This window comes from Haliotis rufescens, unplaced genomic scaffold (assembly GCF_023055435.1).
Source record: "Haliotis rufescens isolate VD_foot unplaced genomic scaffold, xgHalRufe1.0.p SCAF_2, whole genome shotgun sequence".
NCBI lineage: Eukaryota > Metazoa > Mollusca > Gastropoda > Lepetellida > Haliotidae > Haliotis > Haliotis rufescens.
This window is the reverse complement of record NW_025963890.1, coordinates 47166452-47186466: the sequence shown is the minus strand read 5'-3', so window position 1 is coordinate 47186466 and position 20015 is coordinate 47166452. Positions and strand designations below refer to the sequence as shown.

The 20015-nt window shown below is 42.0% G+C and overlaps 2 protein-coding genes across 2 annotated transcripts in view; one reads left to right on the top strand and one right to left on the bottom strand.

Annotated features, from left to right (window-relative positions):
- Positions 1-337: 337 nt before the first annotated feature.
- On the bottom strand, positions 338-10192 carry LOC124142210 (tax1-binding protein 3 homolog). Its single transcript, XM_048399248.1, has 4 exons — positions 9962-10192; positions 5524-5676; positions 1935-2012; positions 338-1241 (listed from the first exon to the last, which is right to left on the bottom strand). Exons 1-4 carry the CDS (start codon positions 10001-10003, stop codon positions 1023-1025), a joined length of 492 nt encoding a protein of 163 aa, XP_048255205.1. The 5' UTR covers positions 10004-10192; the 3' UTR covers positions 338-1022.
- Positions 10193-10378: 186 nt separating this feature from the next.
- The window catches only part of LOC124142208 (nucleoporin NDC1-like), a 28940-nt gene continuing 19303 nt past the window's right edge, over positions 10379-20015 (top strand). Inside the window, exons 1-5 of the mRNA XM_048400067.1 lie at positions 10379-10533; positions 11962-12082; positions 14292-14393; positions 17294-17465; positions 19718-19841. Of these exons, the coding sequence (XP_048256024.1) occupies positions 10501-10533; positions 11962-12082; positions 14292-14393; positions 17294-17465; positions 19718-19841 (552 nt within the window). The 5' untranslated portion in view covers positions 10379-10500. The remainder of the gene's footprint in view (positions 10534-11961; positions 12083-14291; positions 14394-17293; positions 17466-19717; positions 19842-20015) is intronic.

Sequence of the window (20015 nt, the reverse complement as noted above, 5' to 3'; positions counted from 1 at the left end):
ATAATAATTTAATAAAAAATGAAAATTTTAAATATGTGCAATCTCATTAAAATCAGATCTTAGTTCTTGCTATCTCTATACAAAGATCTGATGACATCCCATTACGGGTCACGTCAGAAAGACCTTTCATCCGACCAATCAAAGCGTCGCTTACCAGATCATGAAAGTGACAGTTGGTATGTGTTTTCTATATTGAAAATGTTAAAAGGGGGTATTTCCCGAATGACAGTTACGGTCCGTATGACTGATTCCGTCAAAATTATCTTCTGTCTCTCACTTCCGTGGGATAAACATTTGAACGAAGGAGGCATTGCACAGTACATGGGAAACACTGCCATACAATCTCAACCATATATCTGATATATTAGACATTCCAGAGTGTTCAGTTTTCAAAATTTTAATCGAGAACTGTGTCAACATATTTTTCACACGTAGTCTGAAATGGAAGTCGCCAGGTTGAAACTTGTGCCGTAAAGCTGCTTTTTCATTGGCTGATATCGACTTCTTGTTATTCGTTTCAGTGGTCGGTCAGAGTTCGCGAAAAGTCGTTCTGACGTGACCTGTAATGGGATGTCCTCAGATCTTTGTTTAGCGGCAGCGAGAATTTAGATCTGATTTTAATGAGATTGAAATATGTGGAATTTGGTGGATTAGGAAAATAGTCTCCACCGCGATATCCAGTGTTCAGCATTTCAGACCAATACTACAAAACAGTAGCAGTAAGAAGAATGGATCCCACTTGTAAACACATATAAAACATGCCATGCCAAATCAAGAGAGGGAATATCAGTTTTATACACACTGATGCATACAATGGAAGAAAAAACATTTCTCTTGTGCAGTCCTGTTAAAAAATAGTCCCAAAGTAAGAAACTGAAATTCAGATTTCATGGTTTTATGTCATGGACATGTTAGAGAGTGAAAGGACTGGTGACACAGGTAATATTAAGACAAATGCATGGACATGCCATCTTCGATGGTTGGATGAAGTCTGATTATCTCCCCTGTTACCATGGCTACAGCTAGTACTGATACTGTGGTTGTCCTTGGAACTGTGGTGGCTGCTGTTGTTGTTGTTGCTGTTGTTGTTGATAGGCATGGAACTGAGGCTGTACATGTCCTGGGGACTTCTGTAGGGGTGGGACTCCTTTTCGGTACACAAGCATTTTGAGAAAGGCTTTCTTGCGAATACACTCCACGGCTTCCTTGTGTGTGACGACTGTGAAGTCCTTGCCATTCACCTAGGCAAGACAATAAGGATTGTTAAGTGGTTATCAAAGACCCTTGAAAAACAGAATCTCATTCCATTACTCTGCAATCTATTCATTGGATGGGTCAGAAGTATCAGTCCAGGTGCTACAAAATAGATTTTATATTTTGTCCATGTGACCTTGTCCACTGTCCAAATGTGAAACACTATGGCACTGTGACTCTAGATCTACTGTGACACAGGGTTACTCAAGGTTTTGGTCAGTCAACAAACTGGGGGGGGGCGAGAGGGAGGGAATGAAAACCACTAGTTAAAATTGAGATGGTGAAGGTCTATTGGCATACACACACCTGTAGAAGTGAGGATCTACTGTTATACACTCACCTGTAGAACTGAGGATCTACTGTTATACACTCTCCTGTAGAACTGAGGATCTACTGTTATACACTCACCTGTAGAACTGAGGATCTACTGTCATACACTCACCTGCAGAACTGAGGATCTACTGTTATACACTCACCTGTAGAACTGAGGATCTACTGTTATACACTCTCCTGTAGAACTGAGGATCTACTGTTATACAATCACTTGTAGAACTGAGGATCTACTGTTATACACTCACCTGTAGAACTGAAGATCTACTGTTATACACTCACCTGTAGAACTGAGGATCTACTGTTATACACTCACCTGTAGAACTGAAGATCTACTGTTATACACTCACCTGTAAAAGTTTATCATGGAGCTGTAGACCACACCGGGAAGCTGGACTGCTGTCGTGGATATACGTCACATACACGCCCTGCAACAATACAAGGATTTACCATGCTTACAAACACATGTACACATGTTCATTAGACAACAGAAACCATCCAGTGTGTGACTGTATGTGTTCAGCATGACCTGCATGTGTTCAGCATGACCTGCATGTGTCCTGCATGTGTTCAGCATGACCTGCATGTGTTCAGCATGACCTGCATGTGTCCTGCATGTGTTCAGCATGACCTGCATGTGTTCAGCATAACCTGCATGTGTCCTGCATGTGTTCAGCATGACCTGCATGTGTTCAGCATGACCTGCATGTGTCCTGCATGACCTGCATGTGTCCTGCATGTGTTCAGCATGACCTGCATGTGTCCTGCATGTGTTCAGCATGACCTGCATGTGTTCAGCATGACCTGCATGTGTCTTGCATGTGTTCAGCATGACCTGCATGTGTCCTGCATGTGTTCAGCATGACCTGCATGTGTCCTGCATGTGTTCAGCATGACCTGCATGTTTTCAGCATGACCTGCATGTGTCCTGCATGTGTTCAGCATGACCTGCATGTGTTCAGCATGCGTTCAGCATGTGTTCAGCATGTGTTCTGCATGTGTTTAACAGATGTTTAACATGTATAGTGACCGGTGTCACTCCATTTCTGTACATAGTGCAACAGGCACTGTAGATATGTTGTCAACAGTTTAAAATGTCAAGAGAGACACTCAGCATCAATGTTCACATATTTTCTAGGGCTAAAGCAAACTAAAATTTAATGACTTGAACAATTTTGATGTACCATTTTACTTATTGGGTATCCCAGAGATCTCCAGAACATTCACTTATGAGGGGATCTCAGAGATCCAAAGGGTAACATTAACTTTTGAGAGTATCTCAGAGATCCTAAGGGTAATACTCACTTTATCAGGGTATCTAAGAGATCCTGAGGATAACATTCACTTTATCAGGGTATCTCGATCCAAAGGGTAACACTCACTTTATCAGGGTATCTCAGAGATCCCAAGGGTAACACTCATTTTATCGGGGTATCTCAGAGATCCCGAGGATAACATTCACTTTATCAGGGTATCTCAGAGATCCCAAGGGTAACACTCACTTTATAGGGGTATCTCAGAGATCCTGAGGATAACATTCACTTTATCAGGGTATCTCAGAGATCCCAAGGGTAACACTCACTTTATCAGGGAATCTCAGAGATCCCAAGGGTAACACTCACTTTATCAGGTTATCTCAGAGATCCTGAGGATAACACTCACTTTACCAGGATATCTCAGAGATCCCAAGGGTAACACTCACTTTATCAGGGTATTTCAGAGATCCCAAGCGTAACACTCACCTTATAAGGGTATCTCAGAGATCCTAAGCATAACACTCACCTTATCAGGGTATCTCAGAGATCCTAAGGGTAACACTCACTTTATCGGGGTATCTCGGAGATCTTAAGCATAACACTCACTTTATCAGGGTATCTCGATCAAAAGGGTAAGACTCACTTTATCAGGGTATCTCAGAGATCCCAAGGGTAACACTCACTTTATCAGGGTATCTCAGAGATCCTAAGCATAACACTCACTTTATCCGGGAATCTCAGATATCCCAAGGGAAACAGTCACTTTATCAGGGTATCTCAGAGATCCTAAGCGTAACACTCACCTTGTCAGGGTATCTCAGAGATCCCAAGGGTAACACTCACTTTACCGGGGTATCTCAGAGATCCTAAGCATAACACTCACTTTATCCGGGAATCTCAGAGATCCCAAGGGTAACACTCACTTTATCAGGGTATCTCAGAGATCCCAAGGGTAACACTCATTTTATCAAGTTATCTCAGAGATCCTGAGGATAACACTCACTTTATCAGGGTATCACAGAGATCCCAAGGGTAACACTCACTTTATCAGGGTATTTCAGAGATCCCAAGCGTAACACTCACCTTATAAGTGTATCTCAGAGATCCTAAGCGTAACACTCACCTTATCAGGGTATCTCGGAGATCCTAAGCATAACACTCACTTTATCCGGGAATCTCAGATATCCCAAGGGAAACACTCACTTTATAGGGGTATCTCAGAGATCCCAAGGGTAACACTCACTTTATCAGGGTATCTCAGAGATCCTAAGCATAACACTCACTTTATCCGGGAATCTCAGATATCCCAAGGGAAAGAGTCACTTTATCAGGGTATCTCAGAGATCCTAAGCGTAACACTCACCTTGTCAGGGTATCTCAGAGATCCCAAGGGTAACACTCACTTTACCGGGGTATCTCAGAGATCCTAAGGATAACACTCACTTTATCCGGGAATCTAAGATATCCCAAGGGAAACACTCACTTTATGAGGGTATCTAAGAGATCCTAAGCGTAACACTCACCTTATAAGTGTATCTCAGAGATCCTTAGCGTAACACTCACCTTATCAGGGTATCTCGGAGATCCTAAGCATAACACTCACTTTATCCGGGAATCTCAGAGATCCCAAGGGTAACACTCACTTTATCAGGGTATCTCAGAGATCCTAAGCATAACACTCACTTTATCCGGGAATCTCAGATATCCCAAGGGAAACAGTCACTTTATCAGGGTATCTCAGAGATCCTAAGCGTAACACTCACCTTGTCAGGGTATCTCAGAGATCCCAAGGGTAACACTCACTTTACCGGGGTATCTCAGAGATCCTAAGCATAACACTCACTTTATCCGGGAATCTAAGATATCCCAAGCATAACACTCACTTTATAAGGGTATCTAAGAGATCCGAAGCGTAACACTCACCTTATCAGGGTATCTCAGAGATCCCAAGGGAAAAACTCACTTTATCAGGGTATCTCAGAGATCCTAAGGGTAACACTCACTTTATCTGGGTATCTCGGAGATCCTAAGCATAACACTCACTTTATCCGGGAATCTCAGATATCCCAAGGGAAACACTCACTTTATCAGGGTATCTCAGAGATCCCAAGGGTAACACTCACTTTATCAGGGTATCTCAGAGATCCTAAGGGTAACACTCACTTTATCGAGGTATCTCAGAGATCCAAAGGGTAACACTCACTTTATCAGGGTATCTCGGAGATCCCAAGGTTAACACTCACTTTATAGGGGTATCTCAGAGATCCCAAGGTTAACACTCACTTTATCAGGGTATCTCAGAGATCCCAAGGGTAACACTCACTTTATAGGGGTATCTCAGAGATCCTAAGGGTAACACTCACTTTATAGGGGTATTTCAGAGATCCCAAGGGTAACACTCACTTTATCAGGGTATCTCAGAGGTCCCAAGGGTAACACTCACTTTATAGGGGTATCTAAGAGATCCCAAGGGCAACACTCAATTTATAGGGGTATCTAAGAGATCCCAAGGGCAACACTCACTTTATCGGGGTATCTAAGAGATCCCAAGGGCAACACACACTTTATAGGGGTATCTAAGAGATCCCAAGGGCAACACTCACTTTATCAGGGTATCTCAGAGATCCCAAGGACAACACTCACTTTATCAGGGTATCTCAGAGATCCCAAGGGTAACACTCACTTTATCGGGGTATCCCTGAGGACTCTGATGGTGGTCCTGGTCGATCCCGCCTCCGATGCGGAAGCCACAACGATACCTGGGTTTACCATCTGGGTCTAAGACGGGATTTCCCTGCTGGTCCAACTCCGCTTCCTTCTCCAGGACAATGGGGATCTACAACACAAACAATAGGACTGGTCAAAAGCAACTGAAAATACTGTCATGTGAGTTCAGGATATAGCTGCACTGAACAGTATTTTTAATTATATCAGGGCATATCAGCTTAATGTGTTTTGTTTTGTTTGTTTGTTGTTTAACGCCACACTCAGCAATATTCCAGCTACATGACAGTGGTCTGAAAAATAATTGAGTCTGGACCAGAAAATCCACTGGTTTACATCATGAGCATCAATCCATGCAACTGAGATACGATGACGTGCATCAACCAAGTCAGCGAGCCTGACCACCTAATCCCGTTAGTTGCCTCTTACGACAAGCACAGTCGCCTTTTAAGGCAAACATGGGTTGCTGAAGACCTGTTCTAGCCCAGATCTTCACAGGTTAATGGGGTGAGAAAAGGATAACCCCAAATCATGCTCATCAATGACAAAGGTCATCAATGTCTTAAAACTTTGATGAAACCAATGAGCACTTATACCATAGGCTTGGTGCTGCCAGATCAAGGATCATCAATGAGTATTCAAACCAAAGAGGGGGCAAGGATGGCCCAGTGGTCTAAGGCGCCACGATTCTCAGTGCAGAGTTGCCTCCCTTGGGCACGCCAGAAACCTGTGATTGTGGGTTTGAATCCCGGTTCGCCTTGATTATGTTTCTAGGTTTGTCAGCACCATACCCCTGCTCGTGGCCTTCACCGAAGTGATAAACATATGACACCTGCATCACTTCGGGCTTTTTCCCACATTAAACTGACGCGCCGCGATATAACTGGAATACTGTTAAAAGTGGTGTTAAACCCTACTCCCTCACTCAAACCAAAGATAAGCAGATACTGGCATGACTAAGGGAGACAACTATCTACCTTATAGTATAGATGTCAAAATATAATGACACAAGATAAAGTGTGATACATAAAGTTCAGAGGTTGTAGTTGCAACTGGATCAATAATCAAAATATTCCAAATACCAGTTATTCCACATAACACATACTGTATTCAACGTAATAAGTGCCCATGCCGCTCTCATAATTAGAAATAGGGGGCTCTTATTAGAATATAATTTTGGTGAGAAGAAAAACAGAGTTGAAAGATCATAAATTTCGTGCTATATGCTGACAGCCTGAAATGATACAAAAGAAGAGTCTGTGCGTATTATACACGACAGATATATTTTCCAGAATTTAATTGCCCATAATAAAGGGTGCATATAACATGTATAACAAACGAGTGCGTATAATACACGAATATATAAGCGTACATTGATCAATCGAAAGGGGTGCTAATTGGGATTATTTACTTGCCAATATATTAACAAATATCGCCGTGGGCGCTTATTCGAGTGGGGCACTTATTACATTGAATACGGTACATGTACTTGCTGCACGATTAAATACAGCCAGGCTAGCAAGTGCCAGATGCTGAGATTGTATCCCGCTAGTGACCAGGTTGTTATTCAGCCTTGGGACCAACAATGTTTACAAGTCTTTACAGTGTTGTCACTACCCCTAGTATACAGTACATACACCATGTGCACTCGAAAGAACCCACTCGTCCAATGGTAGATGACCAGATGGTGGAAACACGAATATGTACATGAACCGAAACCCAAGACTAGTGTGAGAACTTGTGCTGTCACCCTGGGCAAGTGACTTAGTTCAAATGTGCCTCTGTTCACCCAGCAGGGAATGGGTACCCAATATGCGAGGTGTATGTAAAAACCTTCTAGCACCCCTGGGCAGCTTGGGTTGTATACTCCCCAGGGAGTTGAAAATGATAACTGGAATGCAAAATGGATACACTGGTTGGGGAACAAATAAAACCACATTGTAGCAGATACTAGTACCTGGATACCTGCGATACAGAAGAAGAAGAAGAAGAAGAAGAAGAAGAAGAAGAAGAAGAAGAGTGAGTGAGTGAGTCGTGTTTAACGCCGCTTTTAACAGTATTCCAGTCATATCACGGCGTGTCAGCTTAATGTGGGAGGAAAGCTCCAAGTGATGCAGGTCTTAGACGTTTACCACTTCAGTGAAACCCACGAGCACTGGTATGGTGCTGACAAACCTAGAAACATAATCGGGACGAACCGGGATTCGAACCTGCAATCATAAGTTTCTGGCGTGCCCAAGGGACGCAACTCTGCACAGCGAATTGCTGCGCCTAAGATGACTGGACCACCCGTGTCCCAAGAAGAAGAAGAAATGATGGGCTCAATATGGTTGCCATGGTGACCATGTTAAAAGTCCAATCAGAATTTTATGGTCAGTTTTTGAGACACCATAGCTTGGACAATTCATTAAAGGTTTCAGCTTCATAGGTTTGAAGCAGTTTGACAGGAGATACAAGTTAACAACGCTACGTGACATAAGCCAGTTATTTGTTTTCCAAATTATGTATTTTCCGATCTGCAAATGTTGTAGGATACATGAAGTCTTTGAATTTCATATTGAACTGACAGCCAACTTTACAAACCATACTTAAGCCTGTTTATCAATATATTTCCAAACATCCTTTTTATTTTCACTCCAAGTAATATCTAATTATCTGAGTATTCAAGAACTCAACATTGTCTTTTTGAAATGTAAAGATTCAACAATCAGGATATTTATTGAACCATAATGTTGGAAAACTCAGTGCCATCAGCACATATTAAATCAGAAAACATTCCCCAGAAATATGAGTATGTACTGTCTAAAGTATGAAAGAGAACAATGTCTACAATGATCAGAGCTGAGCATACAGAATTGTGATAGTATTGGTTACAAAATTGAAACTTAACCGATCATGCTTTTTCACACTTTATTCTGTATGGCTGCTGTAAAGGCCACATTGGAAGTTTAATATGAAGTAAGTTTACGGAGGAATCTTAAATATATAATCTAAAATAATAGTAGAATCATGTTATTGTCTGCATAGTCAACGTGAGTTAAAATGGAACCTGTTCCATAACCTTATATACAGGTGAATATTACCTTTTCTCATGTATTGTGTAGGAATTATGACGTTCTGATTCACTAGATCTAGCGAAAGGATAAAAAAAATCCATTGAACACTTTGTAGTATTTTCTTATATACTTGAAATTAAAGGTGAAGTACTGTTTGAATAATGTCATATAAGGCAAATATAAATACACATGAGATAATGGTTATTGATAGGTCCAGTGATCCAAGTGTCGAACTGTCTCTTTATAAATGTTATTGTTTCATTCCTATCAGAACCAGGCTGCCATTATGTCTAACTCATCTACTTTTATTACTTGCCCGTGAAGAGATCACCCGTTTAATAAACATACAGCTTTATTACACATTGTGTAATACTAAAACGCGTGCTTATGTACTCTCGGAACACGTTTCACGAACAAATATTGAAAGCTCTCAACATCCCTTGGCGTATTCAACGACATTGTGTGTGGAGATGATAGATCACTGGGAGGAGCTTATGCACACTCGATGACCCCAGCAACCTTGTTGCTAGGCTGACGTCACATGGCATTGTTTCGCCGATGGATCTTGCAACAAAATTCAACAAATTACATCATCGGGTATTGTGACGTGATTGTAAACTTTGAGGTGCAAGGCCCCGTTCCACAAGGCGATCGTACTCTAGCGCAACGACAGTCGTTAGTCGAAGTTAAATTATGTGAGTTTAGTGATAGCCTTAGCACTACGATAATTTTGTGGGACGAACGCCTGAATTCTAAAGGTGGACCATTGTATAAATATTAAATTCATACGTTTCAACTTTTGACGTGTTTGAAGTATTATTCCTTTTAAACTCAATTGGATTATGCCATGGATCGTGTAGGTGTCAGCCTATTTACACTCAACAGTATAATTCTAAAAACATTATAAATGACAAGTAATAAATAAAATACTAAACTCGCTCTCGTGTAAAACCAATTTTATGAAACTCGTGAATAGTTGTGGTATCTGACTCGCTTTCGCTCGTCAGATACCAAAACTATTCACTCGTTTCATAAAATTGGTATTACACGGGAGCTCGTTTAGTATTCTATATTTAGTCACTTGTTATGATTATGGGTAATGAGGGATGACTCTGACACACAGCGAGTTACACGTTTGAAGTGTCATTGAAAGAATGACAACTGACAATGACATTTATCATTTTTTTCGCTTTGTAACCACGCCCATAGCATTGATTATATTTCTTCTGTCCACATTTGAGAAGATCGTATCATTTCATTTCATTTTGAAATCTTTGGAGGAAATGCTGACTTATTTTGATTTTGTGAATTGATCATGCCGGTTGCTGTAGTCTGACTTACACTCAGGCACTCGAGAGGATCGCCTGCTGTGTGGCCGGCCATCTTGGTATTTTCACCGGAAGAGGAAGAGAGCCTTCGAGAAAGAAAGGCCTTACACTAATAAATTGCATTAACAAAACAAAGTTTTCCTGAATCCTTATTTTTTGGTACTTCTATCACGTGCATCAAGTTTCATTAGCAGATGCCTAGAAACAACAATACCATGACAGGTGCTTGTTTCCACGGGTTAAGTAAAAATACTTTCTTCGATTCGTTAAAACGAATTATGATAATTAAGAATATAATAAATTTGTAATTACATGCCAATTTGATATTTGACGATAAGTACACTCAAACTTTCAGACTTATTCAGGAAAATTGCTGAACGCTATGGCACATATCATGCGTGTCTCCTAATCTTTGTCCGTTTTCTCACGGCTTTGAATTATTTGTAAAACTCGCCATGGCGCTCCCTTCAAAACGAAAAACGTGACAAATCACAGATGGTGTGATCGGTACCAGATATATCAAACTAGTTGTTGTTTTCTACAAGAAGTGCTATGGATTCTATTGACATCTGGTATTTGAAAGAGGTATTATCATTTTCTAACTCTGAGACATTGCATCGCAATCAAGATATTAGTATCGTTTCGCTTTGTTCAGTATTCGATCAACCCTATGAAATACTGATGCAGGCACAATCTTATTAAAATCAGATCTTAGTTCTCGCTATCGCTAAACAAAGATCTGAGGACATCCCATTACGGGTCACGTCAGAACGACCTTTCAGCCAACCAATCAGAGCGTCGCTTAACAGATCATGAAAGTGACAGTCGGAATGTGTTTTCTAATCATGCAACCACGATATATTTAACACGGCCTATTCCGAACGACAGTTACGGGTTTTATGATTACATCCATACAATCTAGACCATCTATAAGCCATTCCAGAATGTTCTTCCTATCGGTTTTAAATGTTCGATGGGGCGGTGGGGTAGCCTTGTGTTTAAAGTGTTTGCTTGTCACGCCCAAGATCCGAGTTCGATTCCCAACATGGGCAAAATATGTGAAGCCTTTCTCTGGTGCTCCTACTGCTATTGCTGGAAAATTGCTGAAAGCAGTGTAAAACCATACACACTCATTCTCTCTTTCTGGTCAAGTCTTGTCTGCTCTTACTTCAACCTGACATCGCAATACCCCAGAGGCATGTATTAGAATCTGAAAAAAAGTGTGCCCGAGGAAGAGAATTACTACTCATGCCTGTATCACTTTTAGCTTTTGTCGCAGTAAAACTGGCAAACCAGGATGTTACTGAATTACCATGATTACTTTTCGAGGTAGTGTTGAACCTCACTCACTAACTCACTCACTCACTTTATGCCCTCAGCCTTTGACCATCAACCCTGTGGGCATTCCAGGTTAGAATAGGTCCTCAGCAATCCTATCTGGTTATAATTGACAACTTCATGGATTGGATGGTCCGACTTGGTGACTTGTCTGTGATCGTAAATCTTTGTGAATAATAATATTTCAGTCACTTGATTGTCTGGTCCACACTCGATTATTTACAGACCACTGTCCTACCGCTGGAATATTGTTCAGTGTGACGTTAAACCACAAAGAATTCCTTTCGACTGTCCACAGGAATTCACAGCGGCACATATAAAAATATCATTGATAATAATCTCAGTCGACCTATACTATGTGGCTCCATCTGCTTTCCATGATGAGAGCCTCAGAAAGGATATTGCTTTCCTAGTCTATGTAGCATGGGTGGCCCAGTCGTCAGAGGCGTCACAATTCGTTGTGCAGAGTTGCGTTCCTTGGGCACAACAGAACCCTGTGATTGTGGGTTGGAATCCTGGTTCGCCGGTTTCGGGTGTTTCTAGGTCTGTCAGCGCGATACCATGCTGGTGGGTTTCACCAAAGTGGTAAATGTCTACAAGTTTCTCACAAGGGAGGCGTTACAGTGTCAACTAGGTTTTGCAGACTTTGTTAGAAATGCTTTCTCCTATTTCCAGGTGTATGTATGGAGGACAGCAGCCAGCATGACGTGGTATCTCCTGTCTCTACCAGCTCTCACTGTTGTGTATGCTCTTGTTGCACAGCTGAATCCACTACACCCACTCCTTTGGATAACAGGTAAGTGGAGCCACGATCCCCTACACCCACTCACATGGATAACAGGTAAGTGGAGCCACGATCCCCTACACCCACTCCTTTGGATAGCAGGTAAGTGGAGCCACTACACCCACCCACATGGATAGCAGGTAAGTGGAGCCACTACACCCACTCACATGGATAACAGGTAAGTGGAGCCACGATCCCCTACACCCACTCCTTTGGATAACAGGTAAGTGGAGCCACTACACCCACCCACATGGATAGCAGGTAAGTGGAGCCACTACACCCACTCACATGGATAACAGGTAAGTGGAGCCACTATCCCCTACACCCACTCCTTTGGATAACAGGTATGTTGAGACACTCCCCCCTCCACTCACATAGATAACAGGTAAGTAAAATACACACACACCCTCCTCACATGGATAACAGATATGTTGAGACACTACCCCCTCCACTCACATGGATAACAGGTAAGTAGAAATACTCCCCTCTCCACTCACATAGTTAATAGATATGTTGAGACACTCCCCCCTCCACTCACATAGATAACAGATATGTTGAGACACTCCCCTCTCCACTCACATAGATAACAGATATGTTGAGACACTCCCCCCTCCACTCACATAGATAACAGATATGTTGAGACACTACCCCCTCCACTCACATGGATAACAGATATGTTGAGACACTCCCCCCTCCACTCACATAGATAACAGATATGTTGAGACACTCCCCTCTCCACTCACATAGATAACAGATATGTTGAGACACTCCCCCCTCCACTCACATAGATAACAGATATGTTGAGACACTCACCTCTCCACTCACATAGATAACAGATATGTTGAGACACTCCCCTCTCCACTCACATGGATAACAGATCTGTTGAGACGCTCCCCCCTCCACTCACATGGATAACAGATATGTTGAGACTCTCCCCCCTCCACTCACATGGATAACAGATATGTTGAGACACTCCCCTCTCCACTCACATAGATAACAGATATGTTGAGACACTCCCCCCTCCACTCACATGGATAACAGATATGTTGAGACGCTCCCCCCTCCACTCACATGGATAACAGATATGTTGAGACACTCCCCCCTCCACTCACATAGATAACAGATATGTTGAGACACTCCCCCCTCCACTCACATAGATAACAGATATGTTGAGACACTCCCCTCTCCACTCACATAGATAACAGATATGTTGAGACACTCCCCCCTCCACTCACATAGATAACAGATATGTTGAGACTCTCCCCCCTCCACTCACATGGATAACAGATATGTTGAGACACTCCCCTCTCCACTCACATAGTTAATAGATATGTTGAGACACTCCCCCCTCCACTCACATAGATAACAGATATGTTGAGACACTCCCCCCTCCACTCACATAGATAACAGATATGTTGAGACACTCCCCTCTCCACTCACATAGATAACAGATATGTTGAGACACTCCCCCCTCCACTCACATGGATAACAGATATGTTGAGACGCTCCCCCCTCCACTCACATGGATAACAGATATGTTGAGACACTCCCCCCTCCACTCACATGGATAACAGATATGTTGAGACGCTCCCCCCTCCACTCACATGGATAACAGATATGTTGAGACACTCCCCCCTCCACTCACATAGATAACAGATATGTTGAGACGCTCCCCCCTCCACTCACATGGATAACAGATATGTTGAGACACTCCCCCCTCCACTCACATAGATAACAGATATGTTGAGACACTCCCCCCTCCACTCACATAGATAACAGATATGTTGAGACACTCCCCTCTCCACTCACATAGATAACAGATATGTTGAGACACTCCCCCCTCCACTCACATAGATAACAGATATGTTGAGACACTCCCCCCTCCACTCACATGGATAACAGATATGTTGAGACACTCCCCCCTCCACTCACATAGATAACAGATATGTTGAGACACTCCCCCCTCCACTCACATAGATAACAGATATGTTGAGACGCTCCCCTCTCCACTCACATGGATAACTGGTAGTTTTAGTCACTGCCTATTAACAAATAATTTGAAAAAGAAATCATCTAGTCCTGTAGATAATATGTTCAAAAGACTGAACCAAATTTCCCATTTCACCAGAAACAGAAAGCATTTGCAACACATCAAAGCCCTTACAGAGGGTGTTGCTACTGACAGACTCCCTTGATACTGGACGTGATGCTCTACTTTCAGACACAGTCCCTGCCATGCTGTCTGTTTACTTCATGTCCACCGTGGGAGTCATCATGGCCGCTGATGGGGGCCTCGCTTGGTTGTCAGCGTCAGCATACTCAGGTATTGTTAGTTACACAAGCATCTTTAAATGTTCACAACCAGCGTGATTCATTTTGACTGCTGTAAACGGCCATTGAAATTTGGGTGAACTATCTGCTAAGTGTTTATAGTCACCTCCTCAGATAATGCAGTGTTCCCGTTGACTGGTAATTACCTGGGTTTTTTTAAGTGTTAAAATTAGGCTTGGACTGGTAATTCTTATGACTGCCAGTCCCTGTGGACCGGCATATAAGGTGTCTTGTAAATCGTTGTTGTTGAATGAAACATTAGCGATAGTCAATAAAGTATATTTTGCAAACGAAGTCAGCTTGTCTGGAATATCGCTGAGTGTGTAGTTAAACAACAAACAAACAACCATTCTGCGAATTTAAGCCAGTCAGACCAGTGTTGCAGACATTTATGTAGAATACCAAATTTTAGTGCCGTTCTTGGCAGACAGATTGGATAATAACACAGTCTAAAACATGTCTTCTACATGCGGGACGACTGTAGCCCTTGGTTTCCAATCAGAGTTATCTGCCCCTGATCCCATTCTTTGCTTATCACACAAGAGAAATGTGCTTGCTTTGGGGGAATTATGTCCTGGTTTTTTGTTTTTTATAGAATTTATACTACTCAAAAGAAATTAAAGAACATCCAATTCTTTCATATTACTAAAGTTAATTTGTCTTGGCGTGTGAGATTAACTATAGTAATATGAAAGAATTGGGTGTTCTGTAACTTCTTTTGAGTAGTATATTAATAAATGTCTATTGCATAGTCTTGTTTATTACTCGCCCGTGTAGAGATCACTCATTTAATAAACCTACAGCTGTATTACAGATTGTGTAAAACCATAGTGTGTGCTAATGTACTGCAAGAAGTTTCAAGTTTCATTAACAAATATTGAAAACTCCTAACAATCCTGGGCTCTTTCTATGACATTGTGTGTAGAGATGATAGATCAATGAGAGGAGCTTATGCACACTCGATGACCCCAGCAACCCTGTTGTCAGGCTGACGTCACATGGCATTGGTCCGCGGGTGGATCTTGCCACAAAATTCCACAAATTACGCCATAGGGTATTGTGACAGAATTGTAAGCATTGCGGTACAGGGGGCCCTGTTCCACAAGGCAATCGTAGCGCAATGGCAGTCGTAAGTCTATGTTAAAGTATGGGAGTTATGATCACCCTAGCACTATATGACTGTTGTAAGTCATTGTTAAAGTATGGGAGTTACGATCACCATAGCGCTATGCGACTGGCGTAAGTCTGTGTTAAAGTATGGGAGTTACGATCACCCTAGCACTATATGACTGTCCTAGCACTATATGACTGTCGTAAGTCTATGTCAAAGAATGGGAGTTACGATCACCATAGCGCTATGTGACTGTCGTAAGTCTATGTTAAAGTATGGGAGTTAAGATAACTTTAGCGTTGTGAAAGTGTTTGATGTATTATTCTGTTAAACTTGAGTAAGCTGTGGATCGCATAGATGTCTGCCTAACACCAAATTTAAAAAAAATTAATATAAATGGCAACTAATAAATAAAATACTAAAATAACTCCTGTGTAATACCAATTTTATAAAACGAGAGTAGCACAATGGCAGTCGTAAGTCTATGTTAAAGTATGGGAGTTACGATCACCCTAACGCTTTACGACTGTCGTAAGTCTATGTTAAAGTATGGGAATTACGATCACTTTAGCGCTATGCGACTGTTGTAAGTCTGTGTTAAAGTATGGTAGTTGCGATCACCCTAGTGCTATACGACTGTCGTAAGTCTATGTTAAGTATGGGAGTTATGATAACTTTAGCGTTGTGAAAGTGTTTGATGTATTATTCTGTTAAACTGGAGTAAGCTGTGGATCGCATAGATGTCTGCCTAACACCAAATTTAAAAAAAATTAATATAAATGGCAACTAATAAATAAAATACTAAAATAACTCCTGTGTAATACCAATTTTATAAAACGAGAGTAGCACAATGGCAGTCGTAAGTCTATGTTAAAGTATGGGAGTTACGATCACCCTAACGCTATACGACTGTCGTAAGTCTATGTTAAAGTATGGGAATTACGATCACTTTAGCGTTATGCGACTATTGTAAGTCTGTGTTAAAGTATGGTAGTTGCGATCACCCTAGTGCTATACGACTGTCGTAAGTCTATGTTAAGTATGGGAGTTACGATAACTTTAGCGTTGTGAAAGTGTTTGATGTATTATTCTGTTAAACTGGAGTAAGCTGTGGATCGCATAGATGTCGTCCTAACACCAAATTTAAAAAAAATTAATATAAATGGCAACTAATAAATAAAATACTAAAATAACTCCCGTGTAATACCAATTTTATAAAACGAGTGAAAAGTTCTGGTATCTGACTCGCAAAGAACTATTTACAAGTTTTATCAAATTGGTATTACATGGGAAAACGTCTAATGTTCTATGTGTATGTTTTAGGGGTGACTATTGTTCTGGAAGTCACTATTGAGATAACTATTGATATTGAAAGAAACCATTGTGTTAACTATTGAAATTGCAAGCAACTATTGCGATAAATATCGATAGTTTTCAGTGTATCATTTTAGATGGATTTTGCAGTTGAATTAAACCTTGGAACTGAAGTTTCCTTTGAATGTGATAAGCATAACAACAAATAATAAGTAAAGTTTGAGATATGACTGATTTGTTTTTTCCATACCCTACTAATTTAAGAAAAAGAAACTTCCACATTACCATGTGTAAATTACTAACACTCATGATCAAAAGAAAGACAATTTTGAACAGCATTGCATGTATTTTAAATACAATCGATACTATCGATATTCCCTACTGATATCGATGTTTCGATTTATGGTGACACCCCTAGTATGTTTGGTTCATGTCAGATTGTCTGTAATCCTCCGTCTGTGTTTCAGTTGTTCCGAGTGTTACCGACATCCGACTGAGGAAGGTGGCCTGGCTGCTGAGACCGGGCCGTCTGCTGCACATCTCGGTGTACATGGCTGCCGGCTTCGTCATCTCATGCTGCGCCTCCCTGTATGCGGGAGACAGATTCTCGCGATTCGTCAAGTATGCAGAATATGAACGGTGGGTAATGCAGCAATGATTGTTGGACATTCATTGAAAGTGAAAACTTGATTTACCGTTACCGTAATTGGTTTAACATCAATGTATGATTGGTTAAGCACTAAAATGGAACACTTGTGGCATGATCAGTTCTTTGATTGGAATAGCACTAGCTTTATGGCAGCTACGAATCTCTGTGTCCCCTTGATAATAAAAATAATTATAATAATAATAATAATGATAATAATAAAAGGTTGTTAATATTGCGCATATTTCCACACCATGAGTGGCATGCTCAAAACGCTATTATGACCCAAGTCACTGGATCAATGTGCTCTCACGAATCATTCTCAGCTCCCTGGGGAGTATACAACCCAAGTTGCCTGTTAGGCGCTAGAAGGTTAACAACCAAATTGCCATCTCATCCTACTGGGTACCCATTCACTGCTGGGTGAAGAGAGGCACAGTTCGAACAAAGTCAATTCCCCAAGGAGACACCACATGTGTTGCAACATGTGCTTCAGTGTGGCGTAGGACCACAACACACTCATGTGTTGCAACATGTACCTCAGTGTGGCGTAGGACCACACCACACTCATGTGCTGCAACATGTACCTCAGTGTGGGGTAGGACCACACCACGCTCATGTGTTGCAACATGTACCTCAGTGTGGCGTAGGACCACACCACGCTCATGTGTTGCAACATGTGCTTCAGTGTGGGGTAGGACCACACCATATTCATGTGTTGCAACATGTACCTCAGTGTGGGGTAGGACCACACAACGCTCATGTGTTGCAACATGTACCTCAGTGTGGCGTAGGACCACACCACGCTCATGTGCTGCAACAAGTGCTTCAGTGTGGGGTAGGACCACACCATATTCATGTGTTGCAACATGTACCTCAGTGTGGGGTAGGACCACACCACGCTCATGTGTTGCAACATGTACCTCAGTGTGGGGTAGGACCACACCACGCTCATGTGTTGCAACATGTACCTCAGTGTGGGGTAGGACCACACCACGCTCATGTGTTGCAACATGTGCTTCAGTGTGGGGTAGGACCACACCATGCTCATGTGTTGCAACATGTACCTCAGTGTGGCGTAGGACCACACCACGCTCATGTGCTGCAACATGTACCTCAGTGTGGGGTAGGACCACACCACGCTCATGTGCTGCAACATGTACCTCAGTGTGGGGTAGGACCACACCACGCTCATGTGCTGCAACATGTACCTCAGTGTGGGGTAGGACCACACCACGCTCATGTGCTGCAACATGTACCTCAGTGTGGGGTAGGACCACACCACGCTCATGTGTTGCAACAAAGTGATGGATGTTTCCACTTCAGGCTTTCCTCCCACACAGTGTTCCCGCTTGCTTTTGAAACTGACAGTTTGTCAGTCCCAACTTCAACAAATAAGAATTTGCATGAAAATTATGCATCAAAATCTTTCAACCTCTTGTCCAGTGCTGTGACGTCATCTCTGAAGTAGCTTAGTTAGATCTACCCGTCATTCACAGAGTTCAGTCCTTGGGCAAGTGACTTTATTTGAAATGTGCCTCTGTTCACCCAAGGTTACACACAACCAAATGTTTTCCCATAGACTTCTATAGTAACGTTATATTTTTTTTTTAAATAACTAAGCATTCAACAGCGATTACCTGTACGTGTGTGCACAGTTTGGCCTTAGAGCAGCAATAAAAAAAACAAAAAATATGACTAGCTTAGCCAGCTCCTTTTCCGAGTACAGGAAGCTAAACACACCACCCAGAGTTTCGCACCAAATGTCACCTACTTGAAAATAGCTGTGGTCACTTTCAGCATAAGTTATCATGTTGAAAAAGACAGTACTAAATATAGAAAACCATGGTCAGTTTTAATAACTGGATGAAAAGACATAAAAAATCTTACACAATATCCACCAATCACAGCCTGCAGATATCTCTCGATCTGCACTAAAGGCTCCCTACGAAAACCGCACTGTCCCAACTGGTTCTGATTTGGTGTAGTAGAACCCCAACAGTGAATGGGTACCCGGTAGGATGAGATGGAAATGTGCTTGTTAACCTTCTAGCACTAACAGGAAGCTTGGGTTATATACTCCCCAGGGAGCTGAGAATGATTCTTGAGTGCACAATGATCCAGTGACTGTGTGATGGTGGTCTGTAAAAGCGCTTTGAGCATGCCCCTGAGTTGTATGGAAATATGTGCATTATAAATAGCCTGTTGTTATTACTTTACTGACATGTGTTTTGTTTACATTCAGTGATGTTGTCTACCTGAACGAGTGCCACGTTGTGTTTGTGATGTATGGGATGTACACAGGCCTGTTCTTCTGCAGCCAGTTCTACCTGTGTCAACTCAACTACCTTCAGTTTCCAGTCATCCAGGTGAGAGTTGTCTCCCCTATTCCATGTCTACCCTTTACCAGGGGGCACAGGTGGCCCAGTCGTCTAAGGCACCACGATTCGCTGTGCAGAGTTGCGTCCCTTGGGCACGCCAGAAACCTATGATTGTGGGTTCGAATCCCAGTTCGCCCCGATTATGTTTCTAGGTTTGTCAGC